The sequence below is a fragment of the Phyllobates terribilis genome, unplaced genomic scaffold, assembly GCF_046119375.1.
Source record: "Phyllobates terribilis strain yellow unplaced genomic scaffold, ASM4611937v1 Scaffold_5__5_contigs__length_657084704, whole genome shotgun sequence".
In the NCBI taxonomy this organism is placed as follows: domain Eukaryota; kingdom Metazoa; phylum Chordata; class Amphibia; order Anura; family Dendrobatidae; genus Phyllobates; species Phyllobates terribilis.
Window position 1 is genome coordinate 38,849,215 of NW_027362765.1, and position 27,765 is coordinate 38,876,979.

Genomic DNA, 27,765 nt, shown 5'->3' on the forward strand with positions numbered 1-27,765 from the left:
TGCTTAGCTAGATTTAGCCAAATGCTGTGAAAAACACTTGCACAGCACTAAAACAGACCTGCCTGGCAAAAAGTGATAGGAACTGATGTAACCTAGCCCTCAAAAGGGCTGCAATTACAACTAGTCACTACTCCCAACCTGTCTATTTCAGATAAAATTCGCTTGCAATTCACACAGTTTTACTGTATAGCGCGCACACAGCAGCAGTGGTGCCGTCTAACACTCAGCTGCAGCAGTGAGAAAATGGTGGCGACGTGGAAAATGGCTGGGTCTTATAGGGCAAGGACATGTGACATACGCAGCCAATGACACATGCCCTTGCTTGTGTGAAAAAACCATACTTCCAAGCTGATGGTCTCAGACAGTGTGTGTACTCTTGCTTCTCCTTGATTCTCTGTTTTATGTCTCTCTGCTACAGAAGCACATGACCCTTAAATTAGTCACAGTTGTCCTTGCAAGTACACATTCACAGGTAAGGGGTTAAGGAGGGCAGCCTCATGTCTCATTGTTTGAGCATTTAATGAATTTGCTTAGTTTGTCCTCCTGTCTTGTGAGTCAATAAGCCACAGGGTCCACAAAGGTTAATTAATATAATTAGCAAACATTCATTGTTCAACAGCCCAATAAAAGTCAACACAAAGATAAGTGTATTTCTCTTGGATTAACAAATCTAAACGTCTGGCTGATAAAGTTTAAAAGCTGTATCGTCACAGTCTGTTAGAATCTGAGCTCCTTGGTCCTTGTGTGGCCGGGGCCAGAATCTAAACCCCCTGGTCCTTGTGCGGCACGGTGCTGAACCTGAAGCCCTTTGGTCCTTGTGTGGCCAGGGTCCGAACCCGAATTTCCTGGTCCTTGTGTGGCCTGAGCCTGAAGCCGCACCCACGGTACCTCAACCCTGAAGCCGCACTGGCAGTACTTGAATAAGCACCAGTGTCTGCCCTGGTTAGCGTTTTAGAGTTTTTACTGTCAGAGCCTGTCCCAGTACCAAATCCAGCCATGCCTGTGACTCCATGTCAGTATCCGTTCTGCCTGATGACCTAGAACCTGTGTTTGTCTGACCAGAGTCCAAATCCAGCTCTGCTTCTGACTCCGTGTCAGTGTCCAGTCTGGCCGATGACTCAGAACTTGTGTTGTCTGAACAGCGTCCGAATCCTGTCCTGCCAGTGACCCTGAGTCCGTGTCTGTGATCCTGACCGCTGAGGTCAGCAGCTGCAGTATCGGGGACTGCCAAGGAGTGGTACCTGGCGACTACCTGCAGCTCAAGTCTAACTCCACCATCATGAGCTCTAGTGAAGACAAGTTAGCTGCTTAGCCATGCCCCTCCTAGGTAAGCCCAGCCCAATGGCACAGTGAGTCCACGATCCACGTGCGCGGGACACAGTTTGTACAGGCCATGGACTCCGCTGATCCCCAGGCCCTTTTGTGCTTGGAGCTGCAAGCAAGCTGGCAACCATTGCGACGGACGTCGCAATCGCAATACTGCACCAGGCATTCCTGATTTCTCAAGCACAAGGGCTGCTATTTTAAATTTAAACAGCCGAAGTCTAATCTTCAGGCATTTACAAAATTATATGCTACTAGTGTATATCTGATGAAGGTCAATTACACTGAAACAACAATATATTTGATACACGATTTTCTTGATTTCAATAAATATCCAGCTTTAAAAGGTGTCGGATTCCATATATTTTGTATCGTAAGGGTTGGAACCCTATCCGTGCACCTTTTTTTTCAACTAAAAGAGTGCCGTTCTTTCCAATTTTGTTACGAGAAGTGTCTTGTTCCTGTACGTCCAGTGCGGTCGTCGCTGATTCCATCTGCAGCCAGGATATACGCAGACGTCTCCTAAAGGAGGGAAGTAGAGTCGTTACCCACACACGAACTGGGTGATGGTTCCTGAGACCAGCCTCAGGTATCTTCCTAGAGGACGAATCATCCCGGACACCGAATTGAAGATAGATCAGGAGAAGGCATTTTCCATTCTTTCCCTATAATTTGGCCTCGAAGAGGAATCGGGGTCCATTGGTCTGTTACCTAGTCCTCTCCACCTCAAAGATTTATCATCCTGGACACTAAATTGAAGATGGATCCAGTGAAGGTATCTTCAATTCTTGTCACTAAACTGGTTGCCTCTTCTGCTCCTGTGCTCCTGAGGCCCGAAGGTCTAGTGTTCAGGAGAGGACTTGTGTTTATGTGTCTGTTTATATTTGAGCATAGAAATAAAAAGGACTTGGACTGGTGTCTCATTGTAAAAGTAAGGACCAAGATACGGATTATATTTTTCTTCACATGATTATTCTATGTTGTCAGCACATTCTACATACGCTGTCATTTGGCTTTGCAGTTTAGAGATCTGAGAAGGTAAGGGTCAGCATCTTCTAATTCTAGGTAGTAGGGCTGTAAGCTCTGGCCGGAACAGGTCTCACTCCAACAGAAGGACTTCCAATGCTCAAAGTAATTGGGACAGTTTGGGTTTAGCAGGAGAATGGCGACTGCTTAATTGTGATATGGCCGGACTACACCAGAGATATAGCAGCCACATCCAGTGACTTCTGCGTATTTAGTGGTTACTACTCACCTGGGTAGTTTTCTGTAGTAGAATTCCAGGTCGTAGGGAGCATTCTCTTGGCTGTTAACGCTGGCCAGAACAGGTCTCACTCCAGCAGAAGGACTTTCAATTACCAAAGTAATGGGGACAGTTTGGGTTTAGCAGGAGAATTGTGACTGCTTGATTGTGATATGGCCAGACTACACCGAAGATAAAGCAGCCACATCCAAAAGAATCTGTGACCTGTCTGCATTTAGTGGTTACAACTCACCTGAGCGATTATCTGTAGGAGTCTCCTCTTTACACCACTCATGATCCCTTACATATGTCTCTGTAGTATTAATATGGGTCAGATCTTTACCCTGAAAAAAATATTGTACAAGTCACAGACAGATAGAGAAGTCACATCAATGATCAGCTCTAATCCTGCCATCTCCACCGTTCTTATTACACAAGTACAAAACATATAATATTGGGGGATAAAACAAGACTGAACACAAGACCTTCATAACTGTCTACACATAATAGGGGAGATCTCATCACACCTTCTCTCCATCTACCTGATGATTCTGAGGAACATTGGGATTTTCTTGTTTACCGTCCTGAGAAAGAAGATGGGGACATCTCTCTGGTGTATTCCTGTTAATGGATAGAACTAGAGGAAACACATACAGGGACTGAATTCATTCTTTACATACAGATAGGCTGTGTGTATTTAGTCATGTCTATTACCTGATGATGTGAGGGGCTGGGGAACCTCCATCATGATGTCCTTGTACAGATCTTTGTGTCCTTCTAGATACTCCCACTCCTCCATGGAGAAATAGACTGTGACATCCTGACACCTTATAGGAACCTGACACATACAAAGATACCGTCATCCCCCGATCCCTTCATAGCGTTACTGTATAATGTCCCAGCATTCCCAGCAGTGTCACCTCTCCAGTCAGCAGCTCAATCATCTTGTAGGCGAGTTCTAGTATCCTCTGGTCATTGATGTCCTCACGTATCAGGGGGTGAGGTGGAGACCCCGTGATTGGGTTTAGGCGTCTTCCCCATCCCTCAGACACAAGGGCCTGACAGTGCTCACTAGAGGTCTTCTTCATTACTGTGTAATCCTGAGTATGGAGAGACACATTAATAAATCTCACTACAGACATTTGCAGAGTCCTCCTCACCTCTCCAGTTCTGTCCATCTGTTATTCCCACAGATAAGAATGATGTAATGTGACGTCATCAGAATCTCTCACCTCTCCAGTAAGCCGGAAGAGGATCTCTAGGGTGAGGTGTAATATCCTCTGTGATATCTTGTCTCTGTCTCTATCCATCTTAGATGGGTAAATCTGAAAAATGTTCTTATACAGAAGATATCCACTGGGAGGATCCGATATTGTAGAGACCTGAATGGGGAGAAGATGAGCCGATGTAACATCCTAAAGTATCCGGTGTAGTAATACAATGGCTGGATAATAAGGAGAAACATATAAGGAGATAGAATGTGTAGATTCTGTATATGCTCTTCTAGTATGGACTGAAACATGAGTTGCTGTAGCGCCGGCATCTCTGCATGTTTCCTCCCTCCCCCAGCAGAGACGTCGACTTACTCCCCGCTGCGGCCTTTGTCCCGCTTGCCCTCCTCCTGCTACCCCGGGTCTGCGCAAGGGCTCGCAGATCCCCGGGCCCTGCCCTCTTAAAAGGGACAGCGCACCATCCTAAAGGTCCCCAACCAATGACTGGAAGACACTTATTATTTAAGGCACCTCCACCTGTTGAGAGGTGCCTGAGCAATGTGTACATTCTGCTTGTCGCATGCTTGCTAGTTCACAGGTCCCCTGTTCTAGTTTGTTTTCCAGTACTTGCCTGTACCTGCCCATATATCAGCCTGTATCTGCCATGCTCATCTGCATACCAACCGTACTTGCCTGCAGCTGCCATGCTCATCTATATACCAGCCATACCTGCCGTGCTCACCTGTATACCAGCCATACCAGCCTGCACCTCCCAGTGCCTGCTTGTATACCAGCTGTACCAGCCTGCACCTGCCTGTATACCAGCCTACACTTGCCAGTGCCTGCCTGTATATCATCCGCTCCCGCCAGCACCTGCGGTTCCTGTGTTGCTGCCGTGCCGGCGTGTACCAGCTGCACTCTCCTTCTGGGCCGTTACAGCTCCCCCTTGGGGGCCAGCTGCCGTGCGTCCATGGTCTGTCCTGCTGTTGCACCCCACCTTCAAGGGCTCTGGTGAAAAATGAGGTGTTCACCTAGTAACACCCCTCCAGGCTCTTCTCGGACCATGGCACAGTGGTTCCACCACTTCCATTACAGTTGCATTAGGCCCCAACAGTGAGCCCCTGTTCTAACACAGCTCCGCCCATTTTGGACTTTGTGAAACTGTCATGAAACTGGCAAAACTCTACACTGTGCAAAAAATTTGCAACTTTTGAAAGCGATTTACGCCAAAATTCTGGCATAATGGCATTTTTTTTTACTTTAAATATTTTTATTGGGTTTTAACAACATTATTATGAAAACATAACATTCTAATTACGTTCAATAGTAACAATAAAAAGTTGACAGTTGTTAATATCAAGTTATCGTTAAACATTAGAATGCAAGTATAATCAGCTTGATGAGGTATTAATATATGCTCTTACATGAACCAAATGATTATGTGTATGCTACAGGAATGTAAAGAAGAGAGGAGGGCGAAAAGAGAAAAAATGGGAAAGAAAAGGCAATGGGGAGGGGGGAGACCAAAGATAAAAAAACATGACTTATTGAAACCAGCACTTCAGAGGAGACCACATCTACACGGACATTCTATTTAAAGTATTATTTCCTGACAGATTGCCAGGCCATTCCCCTCACTGAATAATATCCAACATGTCCATTGGCAATGAAAACCTTTAAGGCGATTGTTATCATGTGCAATCATGTTTTCCATTTTCAGAATATTGTTAACATCTTCCACCCATTCACCCAAAATGGGAGTTTTTGTGGATTTCCAGTGATGTGGAATAATTGTTTTAACAGCTGTTAGAAAGTGCTTAACCACTTCGTGCCAGAGCCTGTTTTCGCCTTCGTGACCAGGCCAATTTTTTCAATTCTGACCACTGTCACTTTATGAAGTAATTACTCTGGAACGCTTCAACGGATTCCCCTGATTCTGAGACTGCTTTTTGTGACATATTGTACTTCAGGATAGTGGTAAAATTTCTTCAATATCACTTATGTTTATTTGTGAAAAAAATCGGAAATTTGGTGAAAATTTTGAAACTTTCAAACTTTGAATTTTCATGTCCTTAAATCAGAGAGATATGTCACACTAAATAGATAATAAATAACATTTCCCACATGTCTACTTTACATCAGCACAATTTTGAAACCAACATTTTTTTTTGTTAGGAAGTTCTAAGGGTTAAAAGTTGACCAGCGATTTCTCATTTTTCAAACAAAATTTACAAAAACATTTTTTTAGGGACATCTTATTTGAAGTGACTTTGAGGGGCCTTTATGACAGAAAATACCCAAAAGTAACACCATTCTAAAAACTACACCCCTCAAGGTGCTAAAAACCACATTCAAGAAGTTTATTAAACCTTCAAGTGTTTCACGGGAATTTTTGGAATGTGGAAGAAAACAATGAACATTTAACTTTTTTCACAAAAATGTTAATTTAGACCCAATTTTTTTATTTTCACAAGGGTAACAGGAAAAAATGGACTACACAATTTGTAGTGCAATTTCTCATGAGCACGCTTATACCCCATATATGTGAGGGAAAACCACTGTTTGGGCGCACTGCAGGGTTCGGAAGGGAAGGAGCGCCATTAGACTTTTTGAATGTAAAATTTGTTTGAATAATTAGTCGACGCCATGTTGCATTTGGAGAGCTCCTGATGTGCCTAAACAGTGGAAACCTCCCACAAGTGACACCATTTTGGAAACTAGACCCCTTAGGGAACTTATCTAGATGTGTGGTGAGCACCTTGAACCCCCAGGTGCTTCATAGAAGTTTATAATAATGAGCTGTAAAAATAAAATTTTCACATTTTTCCCACAAAAAGTTTTTCATCCCTTAATTTTGCATTATCATAAGGGTAATAGGAGAAATTGCACCATGAAATTTGTTGTGCAATTTCTCCTGAACACGCTGATACCCCATATGTGGAGGAAAACCACTGTTTGGGCGCACAGCAGGGTTTGGAAGGGAAGGAGCGCCATTTGACTTTTTAAGTGTAAAATTTGCTTGAATAATTAGCGGACGCCATGTTGCATTTGGAGAGCTCCTGATGTGCCTAAACAGTGGAAACCCCCCTCAAGTGACACCATTTTGGAAACTAGACCCCCTAGGGAACTTACCTAGATGTGTGATGAGCACCTTGCCCCCCCCCCCCAGGTGCTTCACAGAAGTTTACAATATTGAGGCATAAAAATACATTTTTCCACAAAAATGATTTTCATCCCCTAATTTTGCATTATCATAAGGATAACAGGAGAAATTCCACCATGAAATTTGCTGTGCAATTTTTCCTGAGTATTCCGATACCCCATATGTGGGGGAAAACCACTGCTTTGGTGTACGGCAGGGTTTGGAAGAGAAAGGAGCGCTATGTTGGCTGGGATAGGTTGTACACTATGTCACATTTGAAGAGTCGCTGACATGCCGAAACAGCAGAAACCCCCACAAGTGACCCCATTTTGTAAACTACACCTCTCAAGGAATTCATCTAGGGCAGTAGTGAGTATTTTTAAATTTTTAAATTTATACCATTTAAGAAAGCATAATTATATTTTTACCACAAAAAAATGTTTTACCCTCAGATTTTACATTTTCACACAGGACAATGGGTAAAAATGGTACCGAAATGTGTCACAAAATTTCTTCTAAACGTGGCAATACCCCATATGTGGCTGTATTGTGCCGCTAAGCCATACGGTGAGATCTGGGAGGGACGGAGCGCTAATTGACAATTGGAGAACAAATTATTATAGAATAGGCATTTGGATTTGGGAGCACAAAATTTTCTGAATTTCTTTTGGGGGGCAAGGGCCATTTTTCTTTTCCAGAGCCTTTCTGCTACCAGTAACTTGGAAGTCCCTTATATTTTTTAACAGATAACGGACCTGAGTTGAAGCTTTTATTGGGAACATTTTACATATTGTTTATCCGGTGCTCTATGCTGAGCACTAACATCGGGCTTCCATCTAAATTTCCAAGTGATGTAATTCAGATGAAGCCCCTGCGGGATCCATTCACTGTAATGAGGCAGCAGAGTTACTCTGGACTCCGTCTGGCCTCTGTTTAGCGGTGTCCTTTTTTTCAGAAGTGCACAAAACTATGGCCAACCGCACTTTTATGCACGCCTAAAAAAACTGACACCGTGGGATCACAGGCCAGACGGCATCCACAGTGCCTATATCTGCCTCATTACAGGGAATCTTCCGTCATGGGTTCCGTCTGAATCACGTATTTCAGAGATTTACACAGAAACCCCGGTGTAAGTGCTCAGCGCAGAGCACAGGATAAATGTGAGCAGAGCCTTACTGCGATCTTTGGGAGACATAATAAACAAATCAGTAGCAGGTGAAGAATTGGTTTTATTTATTTTTTACGCCGTTCCTCGTGCGGTATAAGTGATGAGATTATTTTATTCTTCGGGTCGGTGCGATTACAGAGATACCAGATTCATATCGGGTTTTTATGATTGACAGCTGTCACACACTAAAAGACACTTTTTTTTGCAAAATCTGTAAAGGACATATTGATATTCATGCTATGGCAACTCCATTTTGTCTGCTTGCTTTAAAATCATGTTATTATACTCTTTGCATAACATACATTCTTTCCTTCTTGCCTCTTGATTCACAAGCAACTTTCCCACACTAACCTTTTCTCTCAGGAACATTCTATGAGACACCCTGCTCCTGTTATCTAGCTAGTCTGAGCCGGGATGTACGACCTTGTAAATTTCCATCATGCGCCAAACTAACGATGATATATGACCATATGTGTGTTTCCGTAATAATTGCACTAACATTGGCCTAAGCCTGTAGTACTGTAGTACGGCTGTAGGTGATTTGAGTATATCAATAGCCAAACAATATAAAATGCTAAGTAGAAATAAACGGGATTAGAGATTCTTGAATCCCCCTATACAGAGCTTTGCCTCCGTCTGGTTTTCTATTGGATTGCAATCAACCTTGTAAAATAATTTGACACTCACTTGGTCAACTGTGAAGGGCCATTGCCCTAACTCAACAGCTTGGTGCCGTGACTCGGATCCCTAACCAGGGACGCCCCACCACCCCTGGACGTCCACAAAGAGAAACTTGCTTTCATCCTCCCCCGCTGGAATTGGTACTGATCATCCCCCACAAAAAGCCACGGTAAGTGCACGAGTTCTTTACTAGTGATACTGACCATTTGGCGTGGTTTCCATGTGGTGTGTGGTTGTTTGCAGTATCTCCGAACGTCCTGGTTGGATATAGTCAGAGGTGAGACTATAGGGGTGTAGTCCCATTAGGGGTCCGATATTGATAACTTTTAAAACAATACCACCTCGGATTGACAAGTGAAAATTGTATGAATCTTCCTTAACTTCTGACAAAGATCCTTATTAAACTGAACACTGTTAGGTTCAGTCGCGGCAGGTGATCGAAGATTGGGTAGGACACACACACAGATATACATATATCTAGTGTCCGGAGAGCTGCGGATGAGAGTTCTCCTCCTTTCATCTGAGCCGTTCGTGACTCCCCCGACGGGAGGGGTGAAGTGAAGTCAGTGGAACAGCAGGTGAGGTCCGGCCGGACTCATGCTGTGCACAAATGAAGGATCTTTTGTCAGTTGTAGAGATTAATCAATGTTTCCGTGGAGCGGAAAGAAATTGTCTCTCCCGCAGAAGGGAGAGGATGTGATGAATATCATGGTCGGTCGAGAGGGGAAAAAGATCATTTAAGAATGCACCAAAAGTGTTTAAAGGTGTTAAATTTTCCCGTGGAGGGGAGACTTCAGCCTGCGTTGTGGGACGAAGGCATCCGGCAGAAAAGGGGTAGACTAGTTGACTGTGGATTGTTGGAAGACGCTGAAAAGTTCAGGAAAGTTGAACATGAGATTTGTGATGAAGGATATGTTGAAATAGAGGAAGAGACGAAGCCTGGTTGTTTCAATTATCTTTATGTCAAGAAGGGAGAATTATCTAGCGCTGTAACAAAGATTGGCTGTTTTGTGCTACAAAATGAAGCTGATGTGGAAAAAAGGCTGCGCTGAGTTTATCGAAAGAAGGGAAAAAGTATGTGCAGAAACTTAAACAGTTAACTAAAATATGCGAGCTACCACATAAGGGCCGTTTAATTATGAAGAAGAAAAAGGGCAAGTTAGACGATAAAGGATCGTTACAAATAGCTTTGGCTTGGTATAGAACAGCAGAGAATTTGTCAAAGAAGGGTGGGTGGAGGAATAAAATACAGACAATAAGGGAAAGATGCCATGTTATGTGTATTAGAAAGATACTGCTCTCCAGCCACCGCCCGATAATGGCGGAGGGGGGGGGGGATTGACCTGTACTAATTGTGGCCAGCAGAATCCATTGTTAGCAGATTATTGTGTTGCATGTCACGCACCCCGTCCAAGAGGCCCACCCCTCGCTACTACCCAAGCCACTCCTAGTGCCCCATCCTCATCTGTTATACCTATGTCCGCCCAAAGTTCCAACCCTTCCTGCAGCGGCCATGTTACTACACCCATTGCATCACCTCCAGCCTCTGACCAGATGTCAGTGGGTGTGCTCCTTCCTACTGGAACGCACCCTTCCTGTAGTGTGCTTCCTTCTGGTGGCGGCCATCTTGGCACACCCGGAATACAGGCCGCAATACACACTACACCCAGAATGTGTATGAGGAAGATCATCATGTCAGTATGTTATAAATGCCGTGGGACCAAGATATGATCCCCTGGATATACCCAGGTAACAACACCTGCTTACAGAAACAATCCAAAACACCATAGCATATGCATCACAGCTTCATGCGGTCCCAACCCTAGCCCTGCCATTTATTTCCACCGGTATCTTTGCCTAATCAGTTTGCAAAGAACATGTCTAGCTGGCAGCCGGACAACTCTGAGGTAGTACTATTACAATACGTGGATGATCTTCTCTTGTGTGCCCCCACGGAGCAAGTGTCCATCAGGGCCAGTGTTAGCCTCCTCAAGCATCTAGCAGAACTGAATTGTCGAGTCTCAGCCTCGAAACTTCAGTTCTGCCTCGGTCAAGTGGTCTTCTTAGGCCACTGCCTTACTCAGGGTGCCAGACATCTCACAGAAGAAAGAAAGACGGCCATCTACCTGATACCATTCCCAAAAGATCCCATAAAGCTGCAACAGTTCCTTGGACTATGCACATATTGCAGACAATGGATTCCAGATGCCTCACGTCTGATGCAACCCCTATATAATGCATTGAAAAAAGACACTCTGGTTGATGTAAACACCAAGGATCACCAAGAACAGCTGCAACAAGCCTTTGAGCAACTAAAATCAAGGATAATGACAGTCCCTACCCTTGGAAACCCAGACTATGCTCAACCTTTCCATTTGTATGTCTCTGAGCCGGGAGGGCATGCAGCTGGGGTACTCATGCAGAGACACTGTACAAAGCAGCACCCAGTCGGTTATTACTCAGCGCATCTGGACCCGGTAGCCAGGGCCTCCCCCAGCTGTCTACGAGTGGTTCACGCCACACAGCAGTTACTTGAGAAGACGGCGGACATCATCCTTGGACATGAGACTCACATTTATGCTCCACACGATATTGCGGCTGTTTTGGCTTTACAGAAACCTAAACATCTGTCCACAGAGACACCAGCGGCTGCAGTGTTCGTTGATTTTGCCAGAAAATGTGAAGTTAAACCGGTGCACCACCATCAACCCGGCCACCCTGCTACCAGCACCTGAAGGAGAGGGGAAAGAGGCTCCATCGCATGATTGTCTGGAACAAATTACTGCGGAGTCAACTCCACTTGTTCTAGTGGGGGAAGTACCCTTGGATGATCCAGAACTTACGTTATATACGGATGGATCCAGATATGTTGACACCTCTGGCAGGTTTCATACTGGATATGCTGTCACAACTGAAGATACATTGGTAGAGGCTGCAACCTTACCACCGCCAAGAAGCTGGTCTCTGAAGTTGTTTGCCGGTATGGAATCCCAGAAGTTATCGAAAGTGATCAAGGACCAGTCTTTTCCTCATGCATATATCAAGAAATACTTACCATGATCGGATCAACAGTGACGTTACATACTCCTTACCATCCACAGTCAAGTGGCAAGGTGGAGAGATTGAATGGCACACTGAAAAGGCACTTGACCAAAATGATGCAGGAGACTACGGCCCATTGGCCTGAGCTCCTTCCCATTGCACTATATCACATACGCACCACCCCCATAGGGAAACACAAACTGTCACTCTATGAGATACTATTTGCGTCACAACCAGCCATAGCTAGATTTACCCCAAAACAATTATCAGAAGAAACAGATCATGTTGTGCAATATGTGATTCAGCTTGCCAAAGCCTTAACGAACACCCATGCGTTAGTATCATCTTCTATTCCAGATCCAGCTGATGCAGAAGGTTGTCATACCCTCAAACCTGGAGATTATGTGTGTGTGAAGAAGCATGTTCGGAAACACGGACTAGAATCACTGTATGACGGACCATACCAAGTGCTCCTGACAACCCCAACAGCAGTAAAACATGAATTTTCTGAATATAAGCCTAGTGATCCAACATGTGGCAATCTAGATGTTGGATATTGTAGCCCCCTTGGACAAATGCCTTCATGGTGTATGCTATCAAATAACACCGTTTTTATTGATTTGGTACATAAATTAGTATTACAGCACTCTGCTTTATGGGATCTGCCATCAGCCACATATTGGGTCTGTGGGAATAATGCGTACAAATGGCTCCCGGTCGGAGTAGGGGAGACTTGTACGTTGGCCCGGCTAACTCCAGCCACTTATCTTATTACCCATAGTAAAGTAGATATGAGAGCCATCCCTCTTCATACCATCTATAAACGTGCTAAGGACAACACCCCACGCCCATCAGGAAGACCTAATTTAGTACAAATGAGTATACTCAATAAGATAGCCAGTACTGTCTTCCTCTACCCTATGGTTACACAAATGTGGGACAAATTAGTGGAAGTCACTGACTACTTAGATGACCTCACGTCTGAAGATCAGAGCTTTATGATTATATCAACGAACAAGGGGAGATTGACATGCCGCGACGGCCTCAATTGGTTACAAGGGCACAAATTGAGTGAAGACCAATGTCCCTCAGGCTCAAACCATGACCCTGGGATAGCACCTCTATTGTTGATAATAGCATAATTTTTAGGGGGGAAATGTAAAGGACATATTGATATTCATGCTATCGCAACTCCATTTTGTCTGCTTGCTTTAAAATCATACATACATTCTTTCCTTCTTTCCTCTTGATTCACAAGCAACTTTCCCACACTAACCTTTTCTCTCTGGAACATGAGACACCCTGCTCCTGTTATCTGGCTATCTAGCATCATGCACCGAACTAAAGATGACATATGACCATATGTGTGTTTCCGTAATAATTGCACTAACATTGGCCTAAGCCTGTAGTATGGCTGTAGGTGATTGGCTATTGATATACTCAAAACAATATAAAATGCTAAGTAGAAATAAACGGTATTAGAGATTCTTGAATCCCCCCATACAGAGCTTTGCCTCTGTCTGGTTTTCTATTGGATTGCAATCAACCTTGTAAAATAATTTGACACTCACTTGGTCAACCGTGAAGGGCCATTGCCCTTCCTCAACAAATCTAGTTTTTGCATCGCCATATTTTGAGAGCTATAATTTTTCCATATTTCGGCCGACAGTCATGTGACGGCTTGTTTTTTGCGGGATGAGTTGACATTTTTTATTGGTACCATTTTTGGGTACGTGACATTTTTTGATTGCTTTCTATACCATTTTTTGGGAGGTAAAATTAACAAAAAACAACAATTCAGGAATTGTTTTTAGAGGTTTTTTTTTATGCCGTTCTGCGTGTGGTAAAAGTGATTAGGCAGCATTATTCTTAGGGTCAGTACGTTTACAGCGATACTACACTTACCGTATATTTTTTTTTATGTTTTGGCGCTTTTACAAAATAAAACAATTTTATAGAAAAAATAATTTTTTTGCATCGCTTTATTCTGAGAGCTATAACTTTTTTATTTTTCGGCTGATGGAGCTGTATGGCGGCGTTTTTTTTGCGGGACAAGATGACGTTTTCAGCGGTACCATTTTTATTTCCATTTTGCTTTTTGATCGCATTTTATTCCACTTTTTGTTTGGCGATATGATGAAAAAGCATAGTTTTTTGCTCCGTTTTTTATTTATTTTTATTACGGTGTGCAAAGAAGGAGTTAATTAGCGTGACAGTTTTATAGATCGGGTTGTTTCGGACGCGGCGATACCAAATGTGTGTACTTTTTTTGTTTTTGCATAAATATACGGATTTATTGGTTTAATATTTTATTTATTTATTTTTATTTATTTTGTGATTTTTTTTAACAGTTTGAAAACATTTTTTTTGACTTTTTTTTTTACATTTTTACTTAGTCCCTTTATGGGACATCAATTTTTATTTTTCTAATCACTGTTCTCATGCAATGCAATAGAATGTATTGCATTGCATGAGAGCTTTGCTGACAGTTTCACAGTCAGTGTCTCCTGCTAGACTTCAGCTGCAGGCTGAGCCTAACCGGACTCCGTACATGGCAGACCCGAGGGTGGTCATGTGACCTTCGGCTGCCATGACAATGGCAGGTCCTCTCAGACATCAGGGGGCCATCGGAGAGGTAAGTGGATGACCCCCTCTCCTCTCACTATCGTTTAAATGCCGCGATCGCTATAGATCACGGCATCTAGAAGATAGCAAAGGGTTAACATCATTGGGACCTGATCCAGTCAGGTCCTGATGATGTCCCCTGTCACTGCTACTGATCTGAACCGCAACCGCAGTGCCTGCAGGACCCTGGGGGTCCTGAGCGCTGCGGGACCACCAACAGTTTATAAACGTCAGCGCTGCACAGAGCCCAAGCAGTGCCAACGTTAATATACAGTGGGTGGTCGGGAAGCGGTTAATGATACCTTTCTTTGCCTTTGAGATTGAATCCGGAGTAATGGAAAGTAGGCCTGTTTGGGGGAGGGCGTGACTCTGCTACCAGTGAGAAAATTGAATTCCATAACCCACAAACCAATGGGCATTCCCACCACGCATGTAACATAGACCCAGCTGCACTGCCACACCGCCAGCACAAGTTTGACACAGAGGGGAAGAGGGGTGATGCTGGGAGTCCCATCCAAGGCTAGAAGAAGCGGCTGCTCAGCGGTGCTCAGTGGCTAGAGTCTGTCAATACTTTGGGTGACGCTGCGGGTCCTGCGCAGCAGGGAGACGGGATCTCAATTTGCGCAAGTGCAGCCTCCAGCGTCCATTTTCCCGGAGTCCAATCCATAGAGAACATGGAAGTGTGGGGACTTCGGACTTTCACAAAATGTCAGCGGAGCCCCCCCACACCACCGAGTACCGTCCACCACCCCCTCTTACCACACTGGGACACGCAGCGTCTCACCACCAGACATCCCCTCCTCCAAGCGCAGGACCCACAGCATCACCGGACTCCTAATTAGAGATCATTTTAGATGAACAGCCTATCATTGTCTGCACTTCTTTATAAGTTTTATCCTCTCCAATCAACTTTTTAATCAAAGTACACTGTTCCTCTGAACAATGTCTCAAACGACCCATATTTCTCAGGCTTTCAAGGAGAAATACATGTACAACATGTGCTGGCTTCACCCTTAAATAAGGGCCACCAGCTTCACACCTGTTTCTTCACAGAATGATTGACCTCACAAATTGAACTCCACACTGCTATTATTTTGAACACACCCCTTATTCAAAAACAAACTCAAAATCATGCAGATCATGAATGCTGAGTCTGTTGGTTTTCTTAGAATCTACTGCACCAACTGGTAAATTGTTTGACATGTGGTAATATAATTTATACCAAAAACAGATATGAAATCGGATTAGTCATATTGGACTGTTATTATTTTCAACACTACTGTGTGTGTGCATATATAAATAGTCATGAAAATACAGAAAAATCTTTAAATGAGAAGGTGTGTCCAAACTTTTGGTCTGTACTGTATATATACAGCACAGACCAAAAGTTTGGACACACTTTCTCATTTCAAGATTTTTCTGTATTTTCATGACTATGAAAATTGTACATTCACACTGAAGGCATCAGAACTATGAATTAACACATGTGGAATTATATACTTACCAAAAATTGTGAAACAACTGAAAATATGTCTTATATTCTAGGTTCTTCAAAGTAGCCACCTTTTGCTTTGATGACTGCTTTGCACACTCTTGGCATTCTCTTGATGAGCTTCAAGAGGTAGTCACCAGAAATGGTCTTCCAACAATCTTGAAGGATTTCCCAGAGATGCTTAGCACTTGTTGGCCCTTTTGCCTTCACTCTGCGGTCCAGCTCACCCCAAACCATCTCGATTGGGTTCAGGTCTGGTGACTGTGGAGGCCAGGTCATCTGGCATAGCCCCCCATCACTCTCCTTCTTGGTCAAATAGCCCTTACACAGCCTGGAGGTGTGTTTGGGGTCATTGTCTTGTTAAAAAATAAATGATGGTCCAACTAAACGCAAACCGGATGGAATAGCATGCCGCTGCAAGATGCTGTGGTAGCCATGCTGGTTCATTATGCCTTCAATTTTGAATAAATCCCCAACAGTGTCACCAGCAAAGCACGCCCACACCATCACACCTCCTCCTCCATGCTTCACGGTGGGAACCAGGCATGTAGAGTCCATCAGTTCACCTTTTCTGTGTCGCACAAAGACACGGTGGTTGGAACCAAAGATCTCAAATTTGGACTCATAAGACCAAAGCACAGATTTCCACTGATCTAATGTTCATTCCTTGTGTTCTTTAGCCCAAACAAGTCTCTTCTGCTTGTTGCCTGTCCTTAGCAGTGGTTTCCTAGCAGCTATTTTACCATGAAGGCCTGCTGCACAAAGTCTCCTCTTAACAGTTGTTGAAGAGATGTGTCTGCTGCTAGAACTCTGTGTGGCATTGACCGGGTCTCTAATCTGAGCTGCTGTTAACCTGCGATTTCTGAGGCTGGTGACTCGGATAAACTTATCCTCAGAAGCAGAGGTGACTCTTGGTCTTCCTTTCCTGGGGCGGTCCTCATGTGAGCCAGTTTCTTGGTAGCACTTGATGGTTTTTGCAACTGCACTTGGGGACACTTTCAAAGTTTTCCCAATTTTTCGCACTGACTGACCTTCATTTCTTAAAGTAATGATGGCCACTCGTTTTTCTTTACTTAGAATTTGTATTATGGCAAGAAAAAAGCAGCGAACAGTCTATTCAGTAGGACTATCAGTTGTGTATCCACCAGACTTCTGCACAACACAACTGATGGTCCCAACCCCATTTATAAGGCACGAAATTCCACTTATTAAACCTGACAGGGCACACCTGTGAAGTGAAAACCATTTCCGGTGTCTATCTCTTGAAGCTCATCAAGAGAATGCCAAGAGTGTGCAAAGCAGTCATCAAAGCAAAAGGTGGCTACTTTGAAGAACCTAGAATATAAGACATATTTTCAGTTGTTTCACACTTTTTTGTTAAGTATATAATTCCACATGAGTTAATTCATAGTTTTGATGCCTTCAGTGTGAATGTACAATTTTCATAGTCATGAAAATCCAGAAAAATCTTTAAATGAGAAGGTGTGTCCAAACTTTTGGTCTGTACTGTATATATATATAATATAATCTTAATATTCAAGTGGATTCAAGTGTTTTATTGTGGATATTTTATTACAATTAGTATTTTGTCATGTCACCCTTACATTTTATGACCATCTGCAGTTGTTTAGGCATGGATTCAGCAAGGCTGGCTAAGTAGGTGGAGTCCATGTTTACCCACAGTGTCTTCAGCACCTCCTTTAGATTGTTGATGTTGCTGGGTCGTGTCTCTTGAACCTTGTTTTTCATTAAATTCCAGGCATTTTCTATGGGGTTAAGGTCTGGGGAATTACCTGGCCACTCTAAAATGTTAATGTTATGGTCACTGAGAAACTTTCTCACGGCCTTGCCTTTGTGGACAGGGGCTCCATCATGCATAAAGTAATCACACTGATGTATGACCCAAAAAGTAAGCATGTGTTCTTCCAAAACAGTAATATAATTGCTAGCTTTCATAGTTACAATCTTGGGAAGGAAGTACAAACCTGCCCTGCCCATGCTTCCACTGAATGCACCCCACACCATCACACTGTCAGGGTGTTTAACAGTCTTAACTGTATATTTTGGGTCATACCGTGACACGGTACTCGGACGACGCACAACCTTTGAGCCTCCCCTGACCAGCCTGAAAGTGCTCTCATCACTAAACATCACTTTCTTCCACTCTTCAGATGTCCAATCTTGATATTTCTTACAAAAGGCAAGCCTTTTCTTCTTCATTGCTGCTGTGAGCAGGGGCTTCTTTGCGGCACGGCAACTTGGTAGACCCAGGTCCTTCTGCAGGCGGTGACGAATTGTCCTAGTTGCGATGTTCTGGAGGAGCATAGGGTTCTTTTTTTTTTACTTCAACGGCAGTTATAGAAGGATGTGACATCACTTCACGCTTCAGAAGCTTATCAGTCCTTGGTGAAGTCTTCTTAGGTGCGCTAGAGCCTGACTTCCTCTGCGGGACCATCCCAGGAGGCAATTATGCCGCCGACCGCTTCAGTTGATAAATTGCTTCTCTTGACACTCCCAGATCTCTAGCTACAGCAATCACCGAATCCCCCTTCTCGAGCAGAGTCAAGACATGGGATTTCTCTTCCATTTTAAGCTTCTTTCGACCCATTGTGGGAGATAATAAAAAACTGAGGGAGATAATAAAAGACTGCCTAATAGCAAAACTGGCTGAGTTGCACATAACAACCAGAGTGCAGCTTTTGCTTTACCAGAGAAGTGAAAACTGAGCGTTGATTGGTTGATATTTGCAACAAAGCCAGCTTTAATATTAGACAGTTTTTTATTATCTCCCCCATTGTGTACACTTTTAAAAAGTGAAATTATGATGTGGATTTTATATGTAAAGTTTTTTTTTTGCTGCGCAAGTGTAAAGATTTTTTTTGCCGGCACTAATATATATATATATATATATATATATATATATATATATATATTATATATATATATATATATATATATATAATCAGTGCTTCTCACTAAATTAGAATATCATCAAAAAGTTAATTTATTTCAGTTCTTCAATACAAAAAGTGAAACTCATATTATATAGAGTCATTACAAACAGAGTGATCTATTTCAAGTGTTTATTTCTGGTAATATTGATGGTTATGAATTACAGCCAATGAAAACACAAAAGTCATTATCTCAGTAAATTAGAATACTTTATAACAACAGCTTGAAAAATGGTTTTAAAATCCAAAATGTACGTTCAGTAAATGCACTCAATACTTAGTCAGGGCTTCTTTTGCATCAATTACTGCATCAATGAAGCGTGGCATGGAGGCGATCAGCCTGTGGCACTGCTGAGGTGTTATGGAAGCCCAGGTTGCTTTGATAGCAGCCTTCAGCTAGTCTGCATTGTTGGGTCTGGCGTCTTTCATCTTTCTCTTGGTTAAGGTCAGGCGAGTTTGCTGACTAATCAAGCACAGTGATACTGTTGTTTTTAAACCAGGTATTGGTACTTTTGGCAGTGTGGACAGGTGCCAAGTCCAGCTGGAGAATGAATTTTCCATCTCCAAAAAGCTTGTCGGCAGAGGGAAGCATGAAGTGCTCTACAATTTCCTGGTAGACGGCTGCGCTGACTTTGTTCTTGATAAAACACAGTGGACCTACACCAGCAGATGACATGGCTCCCCAAACCATCACTGATTGTGGAAACTTCACACCAGACCTCAAGCAGCTTGGATTGTGGCCTCTCCACTCTTCCTCCAGACTCTGGGACCTTGATTTCAAAATTAAATGCAAAATTTACTTTCATCTGAAAACAACACCTTAGACCACTGAGCAACAGTCCAGGTTTTTTTCTCCTTGGCCCAGGTAAGATGCTTCTGGCGTTGTCTATTGGTCATGAGTGGCTTGACACAAGGAATGCGACACTTGTAGCCCATGTCCTGGATACGGCTGTGTGTGGTCGCTCTTGAAGCAATGACTCCAGCGGCAGTCCACTCCTTGTGAATCTCCCTCAAATTTTTGAATGGCCTTTTCTTAACAATCATTTCAAGTCTGCAGTTATCCCGGTTGCTTGTGTACCTTTTTCTACCACACTTTTTCCTTCTACTCAACTTTCCATTAATATGCTTGGATAGAGCACTCTGTGAACAGCCAGCTTCTTTACCAATGACCTTTTGTGGCTTACCCTCCTTGTGGAGTGTGTCAATGACTGCCTTCTGGACATCTGTCAAGTCAGCAGTCTTCCCCATGATTGTGGAGCCTACTGAAACAGACTAAGGGACCTTTTTAAACACTTAACAAAAAACACCTGCAAAGGCTTCTTAATTATTCTAATTTACTGCGATAATGACTTTTGTGTTTTCATTGGCTGTAAGCCATAATCATCAACATTAACAGAAATAAACACTTGAAATAGATCCTTGTTTGTAATGACTCTATATAATGAGTTTCACTTTTTGTATTGAAGAACTGAAATAAATTACATTTTTGAGGATATTCTAATTTTGTGAGAAGCATCTGTATGGACAGATCTGCAATACTCATGGCTTCTCCTGGGGTCTGACACCAATATTCCTTAGATGACATGTTATAAAGGGTCTCACCAGATCCCTCATTCCTCCCACAGTTGAGGTCAGAGGAGGACAGGTGATTAGGTTTGAATCTAATCTAGCTGTAGGCCGTATTTTGCGAACAGGATCCAGTGTCGGGGGAAGGAAGAGACCGGGACAAATCTTCTATTACACTGACCCCAGTGTTACCACATGTGTAAGATCTGGTCCCAACAGCCCACTGGCCCCGGATATGTATAACACATACATAAACTCCGGTCTCGGGTCTGAAACAGGCGAATCCCCGCAGCGCACAGTGCGTGTGCTGGAGGAGATTCATAAGTCTGCAGTCAAATAGAGCGACTGCAGACTTATCGCTTTCGACCAGACAACCCCTTTAAGAATGCTCAATACACCCCTAGGTGAATTCCTCAAGAGGCTGTTTCCAAAATGGGGTCACTCTGGACTCTCACTGGGGATAAAATGACCAGATTCACATAAAGCTGAAAGCCCAGAAGAACACTCAGCAATGGGGGGACGGGGGCATCAGAATATGGGGATTTTACCAAACATGTGATCACCTGAGGGAGAATACATATTACATAGGGGTCCAAAAGAGCCAGCCCCCAGTACTAGTGCTGAAGGGGTTAATGCCCCCTGCACCCAGTAATGGGGGATCTCCACATACCTCCACCTGCAGAGCCGCCACCACATATATGGCTGTTCTGTGCGCACAGGACCTGTGATGAGGTCACAGGAGGGGAGGAGTCAGGGGTCACATGATCAGGGGCCTCAGTGGATGCAGGACTCTGCTGTGCTGGTTGTCATGGTGCTGGATGAGGTGAAGGTTATGTGTGGGGTCAGGAGGGGTTTACAGTGTGGATGTAGCAGAGCCGCGTGTGTACGAGGTGTACGGAGCAGAGCCGTGTGTGTACAAGGTGTACGGAGCAGAGCCGTGTGTGTACGAGGTGTACGGAGCAGAGCCGCGCGTGTACGAGGTGTACGGAGCGGAGCCGCACGTGTACGAGGTGTACGGAGCGGAGCCGCACGTGTACGAGGTGTACGGAGCGGAGCCGCGTGTGTACGAGGTGTACGGAGCGGAGCCGCGTGTGTACGGGGTGTACGGAGCGGAGCCGCGTGTGTACGAGGTGTACGGAGCGGAGCCGCGTGTGTACGGGGTGTACGGAGCGGAGCCGCGTGTGTACGAGGTGTACGGAGCGGAGCCGCGTGTGTACGGGGTGTACGAAGCGGAGCCGCGTGTGTACGAGGTGTACGGAGCGGAGCCACGCGTGTACGAGGTGTACGGAGCAGAGCCGCGTGTGTACGAGGTGTACGGAGCGGAGCCGCGTGTGTACGGGGTGTACGGAGCGGAGCCGCGTGTGTACGAGGTGTACGGAGCAGAGCCGCGTGTGTACGAGGTGTACGGAGCAGAGCCGCGTGTGTACGAGGTGTACGGAGCGGAGCCGCGCGTGTATGAGGTGTACAGAGCAGAGCCGCGTGTGTACCAGGTGTAAGGAGCGGAGCCGCGTGTGTACGAGGTGTACGGAGCGGAGCCGCGTGTGTACGAGGCGTACGGAGCGGAGCCGCGTGTGTACGAGGCGTACGGAGCGGAGCCGCGTGTGTACGAGGCGTACGGAGCGGAGCCGCGCGTGTACGAGGCGTACGGAGCGGAGCCGCGCGTGTACGAGGCGTACGGAGCGGAGCCGCGCGTGTACGAGGCGTACGGAGCGGAGCCGCGTGTGTACGAGGCGTACGGAGCGGAGCCGCGCGTGTACGAGGCGTACGGAGCGGAGCCGCGCGTGTACGAGATGTACGGAGCAGAGGCGCGTGTACGAGATGTACGGAGCAGAGCCGCGTGTGTACGAGATGTACGGAGCGGAGCCGCGTGTACGAGGTGTACGGAGCGGAGCCGCGTGTGTACGAGATGTACGGAGCAGAGCCGCGTGTACGAGGTGTACGGAGCAGAGCCGCGTGTACGAGGTGTACGGAGCGGAGCCGCGCGTGTACGAGGCGTACGGAGCGGAGCCGCGCGTGTACGAGGCGTACGGAGCGGAGCCGCGCGTGTACGAGGCGTACGGAGCGGAGCCGCGCGTGTACGAGGCGTACGGAGCGGAGCCGCGAGTGTACGAGGTGTACGGAGCGGAGGCGCGTGTACGAGGTGTACGGAGCGGAGCTGCGCGTGTACGAGGTGTACGGAGCGGAGTCGCGTGTGTACGAGGTGTACGGAGCGGAGCCGCGCGTGTACGAGGTGTACGCAGCAGAGCCGCGTGTGTACGAGGTGTACGGAGCGGAGCCGCGTATGTACGAGGTGTACGGAGCAGAGCCGCGCGTGTACGAGGTGTACGGAGCGGAGCAGCGCGTGTACGAGGTGTACGGAGCGGAGCCACGCGTGTACGAGGTGTACGGAGCGGAGCCACGCGTGTACGAGGTGTACGGAGCGGAGCCGCGTGTGTACGAGGTGTACGGAGCGGAGCCGAGTGTGTACGAGGTGTTCGGAGCAGAGACGCGGATGTACGAGGTGTACGGAGCAGAGACGCGGATGTACGAGGTGTACGGATCAGAGACATGGATGTACGAGGTGTACGGAGCGGAGCTGCGCGTGTACGAGGTGTACGGAGCGGAGCCGCGCGTGTACGAGGTGTACGGAGCGGAGCCGCGCGTGTACGAGTTGTACGGAGCGGAGCCGCGCGTGTACGAGGTGTACGGAGCGGAGCCGCGTGTGTACGAGGTGTACGGAGCGGAGCCGAATGTGTATGAGGTGTACGGAGCAGAACCGCGTGTGTACGAGGTGTACGGAGCGGAGCCGAGTGTGCGAGGTGTATGGAGCGGAGCCGCGCGTGTACGAGGTGTACGGAGCGGAGCCGTGTGTGCGAGGTGTATGGAGCGGAGCCGCACGTGTGCGAGGTGTACGGTGCGGAGCTGTGTGTGTATGCGTGTGTATGGTGCGGAGCCGTATGTGTACGGGGTGTACGGAGTGGAGTAACAAGCAAGTGCTCGCTACTTGAGTTTGCATCAGGTGCTTGGCAATGCTCCAAGTATCGCGGGTGCTCGAGTGACATGCTCGAGTCCCCGTCCCGCATGTTTCACAGTTATTAAAAACCCAAAAAAAACATGCGAGGATTGCTCCCACACTCCAAAGACATACTGATAGGGACTGTAGATTGTGAGCCCCAATGGGGACAGTGCCGATTAATGCCTGTAAATTGTCTGAATTGTAAAGCGCTGCGGAATATGTTGGCGCTATATAAATAAAAAGATTCTTCTTATTATTATTGGCTGTATAACAGCCGCGAAACATGCGGGGTGGGGACTCGAGCATGTCACTCGAGCATCCGCGATACTTGGTGCATACCCGAGCACCCGATGCAAACTCAGGTAACGAGCACTTGCTCGTTACTCTGCTCCGTACACACATGGCCCTGCTCCGTACACTTGCAAACTCAAGTAGGGAGTTTTTTTTCTCATGAAATAATCCTAACCCAAACACAACCCTAACACAACCTAAACCTAACACAACCCTAACCCTATCCTGAGGGATCCATTCACTATAATGAGGCAGCAGAGTTACTCTGGACTCCGTTTGGCCTCTGTTTAGCGGTGTCCTTTTTTTCCAGAGGTTCACAAAACTGTGGCAGACAGCACTTTTATGCACGCTTAATAAAAAGACAGACACCGTGGAATCACAGGCCAGACAGCATCCGTCTGCCTCATTACAGGAAATCTTCCACCAAGGGTTCCATCTGAATCACGTATTTCAGAGATTCACACAGAAGCCCCGGTGTAAGCGCTCAGCGCAGGATAAATGTGAGCCGAGCCTTACTGCGATCTTTGGGATGCAGAATGAACAAATCAACAGCAGGTGAAGAATTGGTTTTATTTATTTTTTACGCCGTTCCTCATGTGGTATAAGTGATTAGACTTTATTCTTCGGGTCGGTGCGATTACAGCGATACCAGATTCATTTCTGGTTTTTATGATTAAAAGCTGTCACACACTAAAAGAGCCTTTTTTTTTTGCAAAGAATAGTTTTTGCATCGCCATATTTTGAGAGCTATCATTTTTCCATATTTCGGCTGGCAAAGTCACGTAGGGGCTTATTTTTTGCAAGACAAGTTTACGTTTTTATTGGTACCATTTTTGGGCACGTGACATTTTTTGATCGCTTACTATTCTGATTTTTGGGTGGCAGATTAAGCAAAAACCAACAATTCAGGATTTTTTTTGGACACAGCTGAGAACTTCCAAGAAGGAAGCTACAGAGAGTTAAAGCTGAGCAGATTAACTTGTGCGCTGCTGAAAGAAACCAGCACCATTTAATAAGAGGGACAACTGCTTCTATTCAATGCAGGAGTACGTGAACTCAGACGTTGCGGTCTTCTGGCTCCTCTCTGTCGCAGTAAACCCGCGACAGCCTCTTCCACTTTGCTATCTATGTGTAAACATATGTACCTTTGTCACAGTCACGTAGAAATGCAGGGGGTGGCACATTGCATGAAGTAAAATCTTCTTTTATTCACATAAACGTTGCCTAAGTCAGTGCATTTGGAACTGGCTGCTCTGTGTCTGCTACATGTCTTGGAGTCTGGATCTCATATTGGAGGCATTTATGCCGAAAGAAAATGTTTACAATTGCCAAACAAAGGCTGAGGTAATTTCATCTGTATATAGTATTATACGAAATATGAAATTGTTATTGAAACTGTAAAAAAAAATTAGCATACAGTAAAAAAAAAAATTCAATAGCATATCAATGCTGCTAGGAGTACTTTTACAATTTTCTTCACATGACAGGTGTCATGAACACTTTGATGCCACCTGTCATGTGAAGAAGCCTTGTATTATCCTCCACTTTGTATCCAAGTGAATAAAGACTGTTCACAGTTAGTTGAGCTGGATCCTTGTTCTTCACCCATTGATTGCTTCCACGCTTTGACACATTTTCCAGGCTCTGAACAAGCAAAGGATATGTCACATGGTGAGCTGGATTCATTTGTATTTTCTTGAAATCCATCTTAAGACCTGTGCTCAATAACAACATTGGGGGGGGGGAGCTGCGCCAATGTAGAGTCAGTATGGGTAAATGTAAATTGTGTTGGCAATAATGGAAAGCTGCTAATTAGAGTTTGCTACAAGCCTACTAATATAGCAGAACAGGTAGAGGATGAAACACTGCAACAGATTGAAAATTCAGCAAATAATAATAGGGTCCTTATTATGGGGGATTTTAACTATCTAGACATTCAATGGGACATAGAATCTTCTGGTTGTGCTAAAAGCGGCAAGTTCTTATCCGCAGTCCAAGACAATTATCTCTATCAGTTGTCAGATGAACCAACCTGGGGAGATAATCTGCTGGATCTGGTCCTGTGAAATAGACCAGATACAATTTCAGATCTACAGGTCTAGGAGCATTCAGGATGAAGCGACCATAATATGGTAAGTTTCAATAAAACATTTCAAAGGGGAAATGCCAAAACCTGGAACTTTAGGAAAGCTGATTTCAACAAATTAAGGGAAGAGCTTAATCGTGTAGACTGGGACCTTGTCATGGTAACTGGGGATACCGAAAATAAATGCAGCATGTTTAAGGAAATACTACTAGAAACCTGTAGAAAAATTATAACCTCTGGTAAGAAAATGTCCAGGAATAAAAATAAACCATAATGGATAAATAAGACAGTAAAAAATGTAATAAGACAAAAACAAAGGGCATTCAAAATCCTGAAGGCAGAGAATACAAAAATAGCATTTCAGGAGTATAAAGATCTAAATAAGAAATGTAAAAAAAGAAATCACGCTAGCAAAGTTTTCTACAGGAACAAAAACTGCCAGCGACATTAAAATAAATCCCAAAATTATTTCTAAATACATCAATGCCAAAAAAAACACATGCTTTTGGACCCTTAAAAGACGACAATAACAAGATAATTATAGAGGACAAAGAAAAGGCTGATATATTAGATAGGCACTTTTCATTCACACTCACCAATGAACTGACTGTTTCAGGAATCATTCAACCAGACAAAAATCAAAGTTCTCCACCTGATATAACTAGTTTAACACAAGAAGTGCTCTTGCGTCTGAGCAAATTAAAAATTGACAAATCCCCCGGTCCAGATGGCATTCATCCACGGATATTAAGGGAGTTGACCTCAGTAATTGACAAACCACTGTATTTCATCTTCATAGACTATCTTGTAACAGGGTTGGTGCCACAGGATTGGAGGGTGGCTGACGTGGTGCCAATATTTAAGAAAGGTAAGGTGGATCCAGGCAACTATTGTCAGGTAAGTCTGAAATCAGTAGTGTGCAAAGTTTTTGAGGGCATTTTAAGAGATGACCTGCAGAAATATATTGCAAAGAATAATATAACTGACAACCAGCACGGATTCATGAAAGATAAGTCGTGTCTAACCAAAATGTTGGGGTTCTATGAGGAGGTAAGTGCAAATCTGGATGTTGGTAATCCGGCTGATGTTATTTATCTGAATTTTGCAAATGCATTTGATACTGTACATGCAATATCTAATTCAGAGAGAACATTTGGTAAGATTTCTGGACTTAATAAAATGCCGCTATCTAAATATGTGGAAAAATATCCTTTATATGAGTAAATGGGAAATAGATATTGTGCCCGTTACTGCCAACCAATGGACAAGCATACTTGAAGTGATCAGATCTATATCCCCAAGAGAATTTTGCAGATGGTCACAATTATATTTTATCCATTGGGAATATATGACCTCTCTGTTTCTCCACAAGGTTGGGATACGTCGAGAGGTCAAAGCTCCGAAGTACTTAGCGAAAGCTGCGGATTTGACCTTATACACGTGCTGCGAGATTATAAATATTTTTTAGAATTGCATAATCATCAGCAGGTTTGGTCAGAGACCTCATGGTTTTTTATTAGGGTATGTAGAAGAACTGACACTAGACACATATGGTAAAACTGAGGTAGGGTGTTTATTGTTTCTTTCACATAAATTGATAACATTTAGATGGATTCAGATGAACCCTCCTACAAAATGTGATGAACAAAGTCATTACTACAGGACTGTATGAGAAAACGATTTATTCTAAAAGAAATGCTAGATACCAAAAGTGAGAGAATCTGGCCTCCATGGCTGGATACTTTGGACCTGGCCTCCAGCGTGTTAGTACGAGACGGGGTCTTTGTCCCTGGAGCTTCTCTACTCCATATAATGAGACTCTGATCTTGTTCAGATAAAGAAGGTTTGAGAATAATAGACACTGCCTAAATACGAGGATCTTGTCTGATCTATATGTTATTGTACTATAATAATAATTATAATTTATTTATATAGCACCAACATATTCC

At 44.6% G+C, this 27,765-nt stretch overlaps 1 protein-coding gene across 3 annotated transcripts in view; it reads right to left on the reverse strand.

Moving 5' to 3' along the window:
* Nucleotides 1-27,765, reverse strand: part of LOC141270647 (uncharacterized) — a 102,578-nt gene that overhangs the window by 26,459 nt on the left and 48,354 nt on the right. For all 3 annotated transcript variants that reach the window (XM_073680735.1, XM_073680734.1, XM_073680733.1), the window contains one exon: nucleotides 2,820-2,910. In XM_073680735.1, the coding sequence (XP_073536836.1) occupies nucleotides 2,820-2,910 (91 nt within the window). The remainder of the gene's footprint in view (nucleotides 1-2,819; nucleotides 2,911-27,765) is intronic.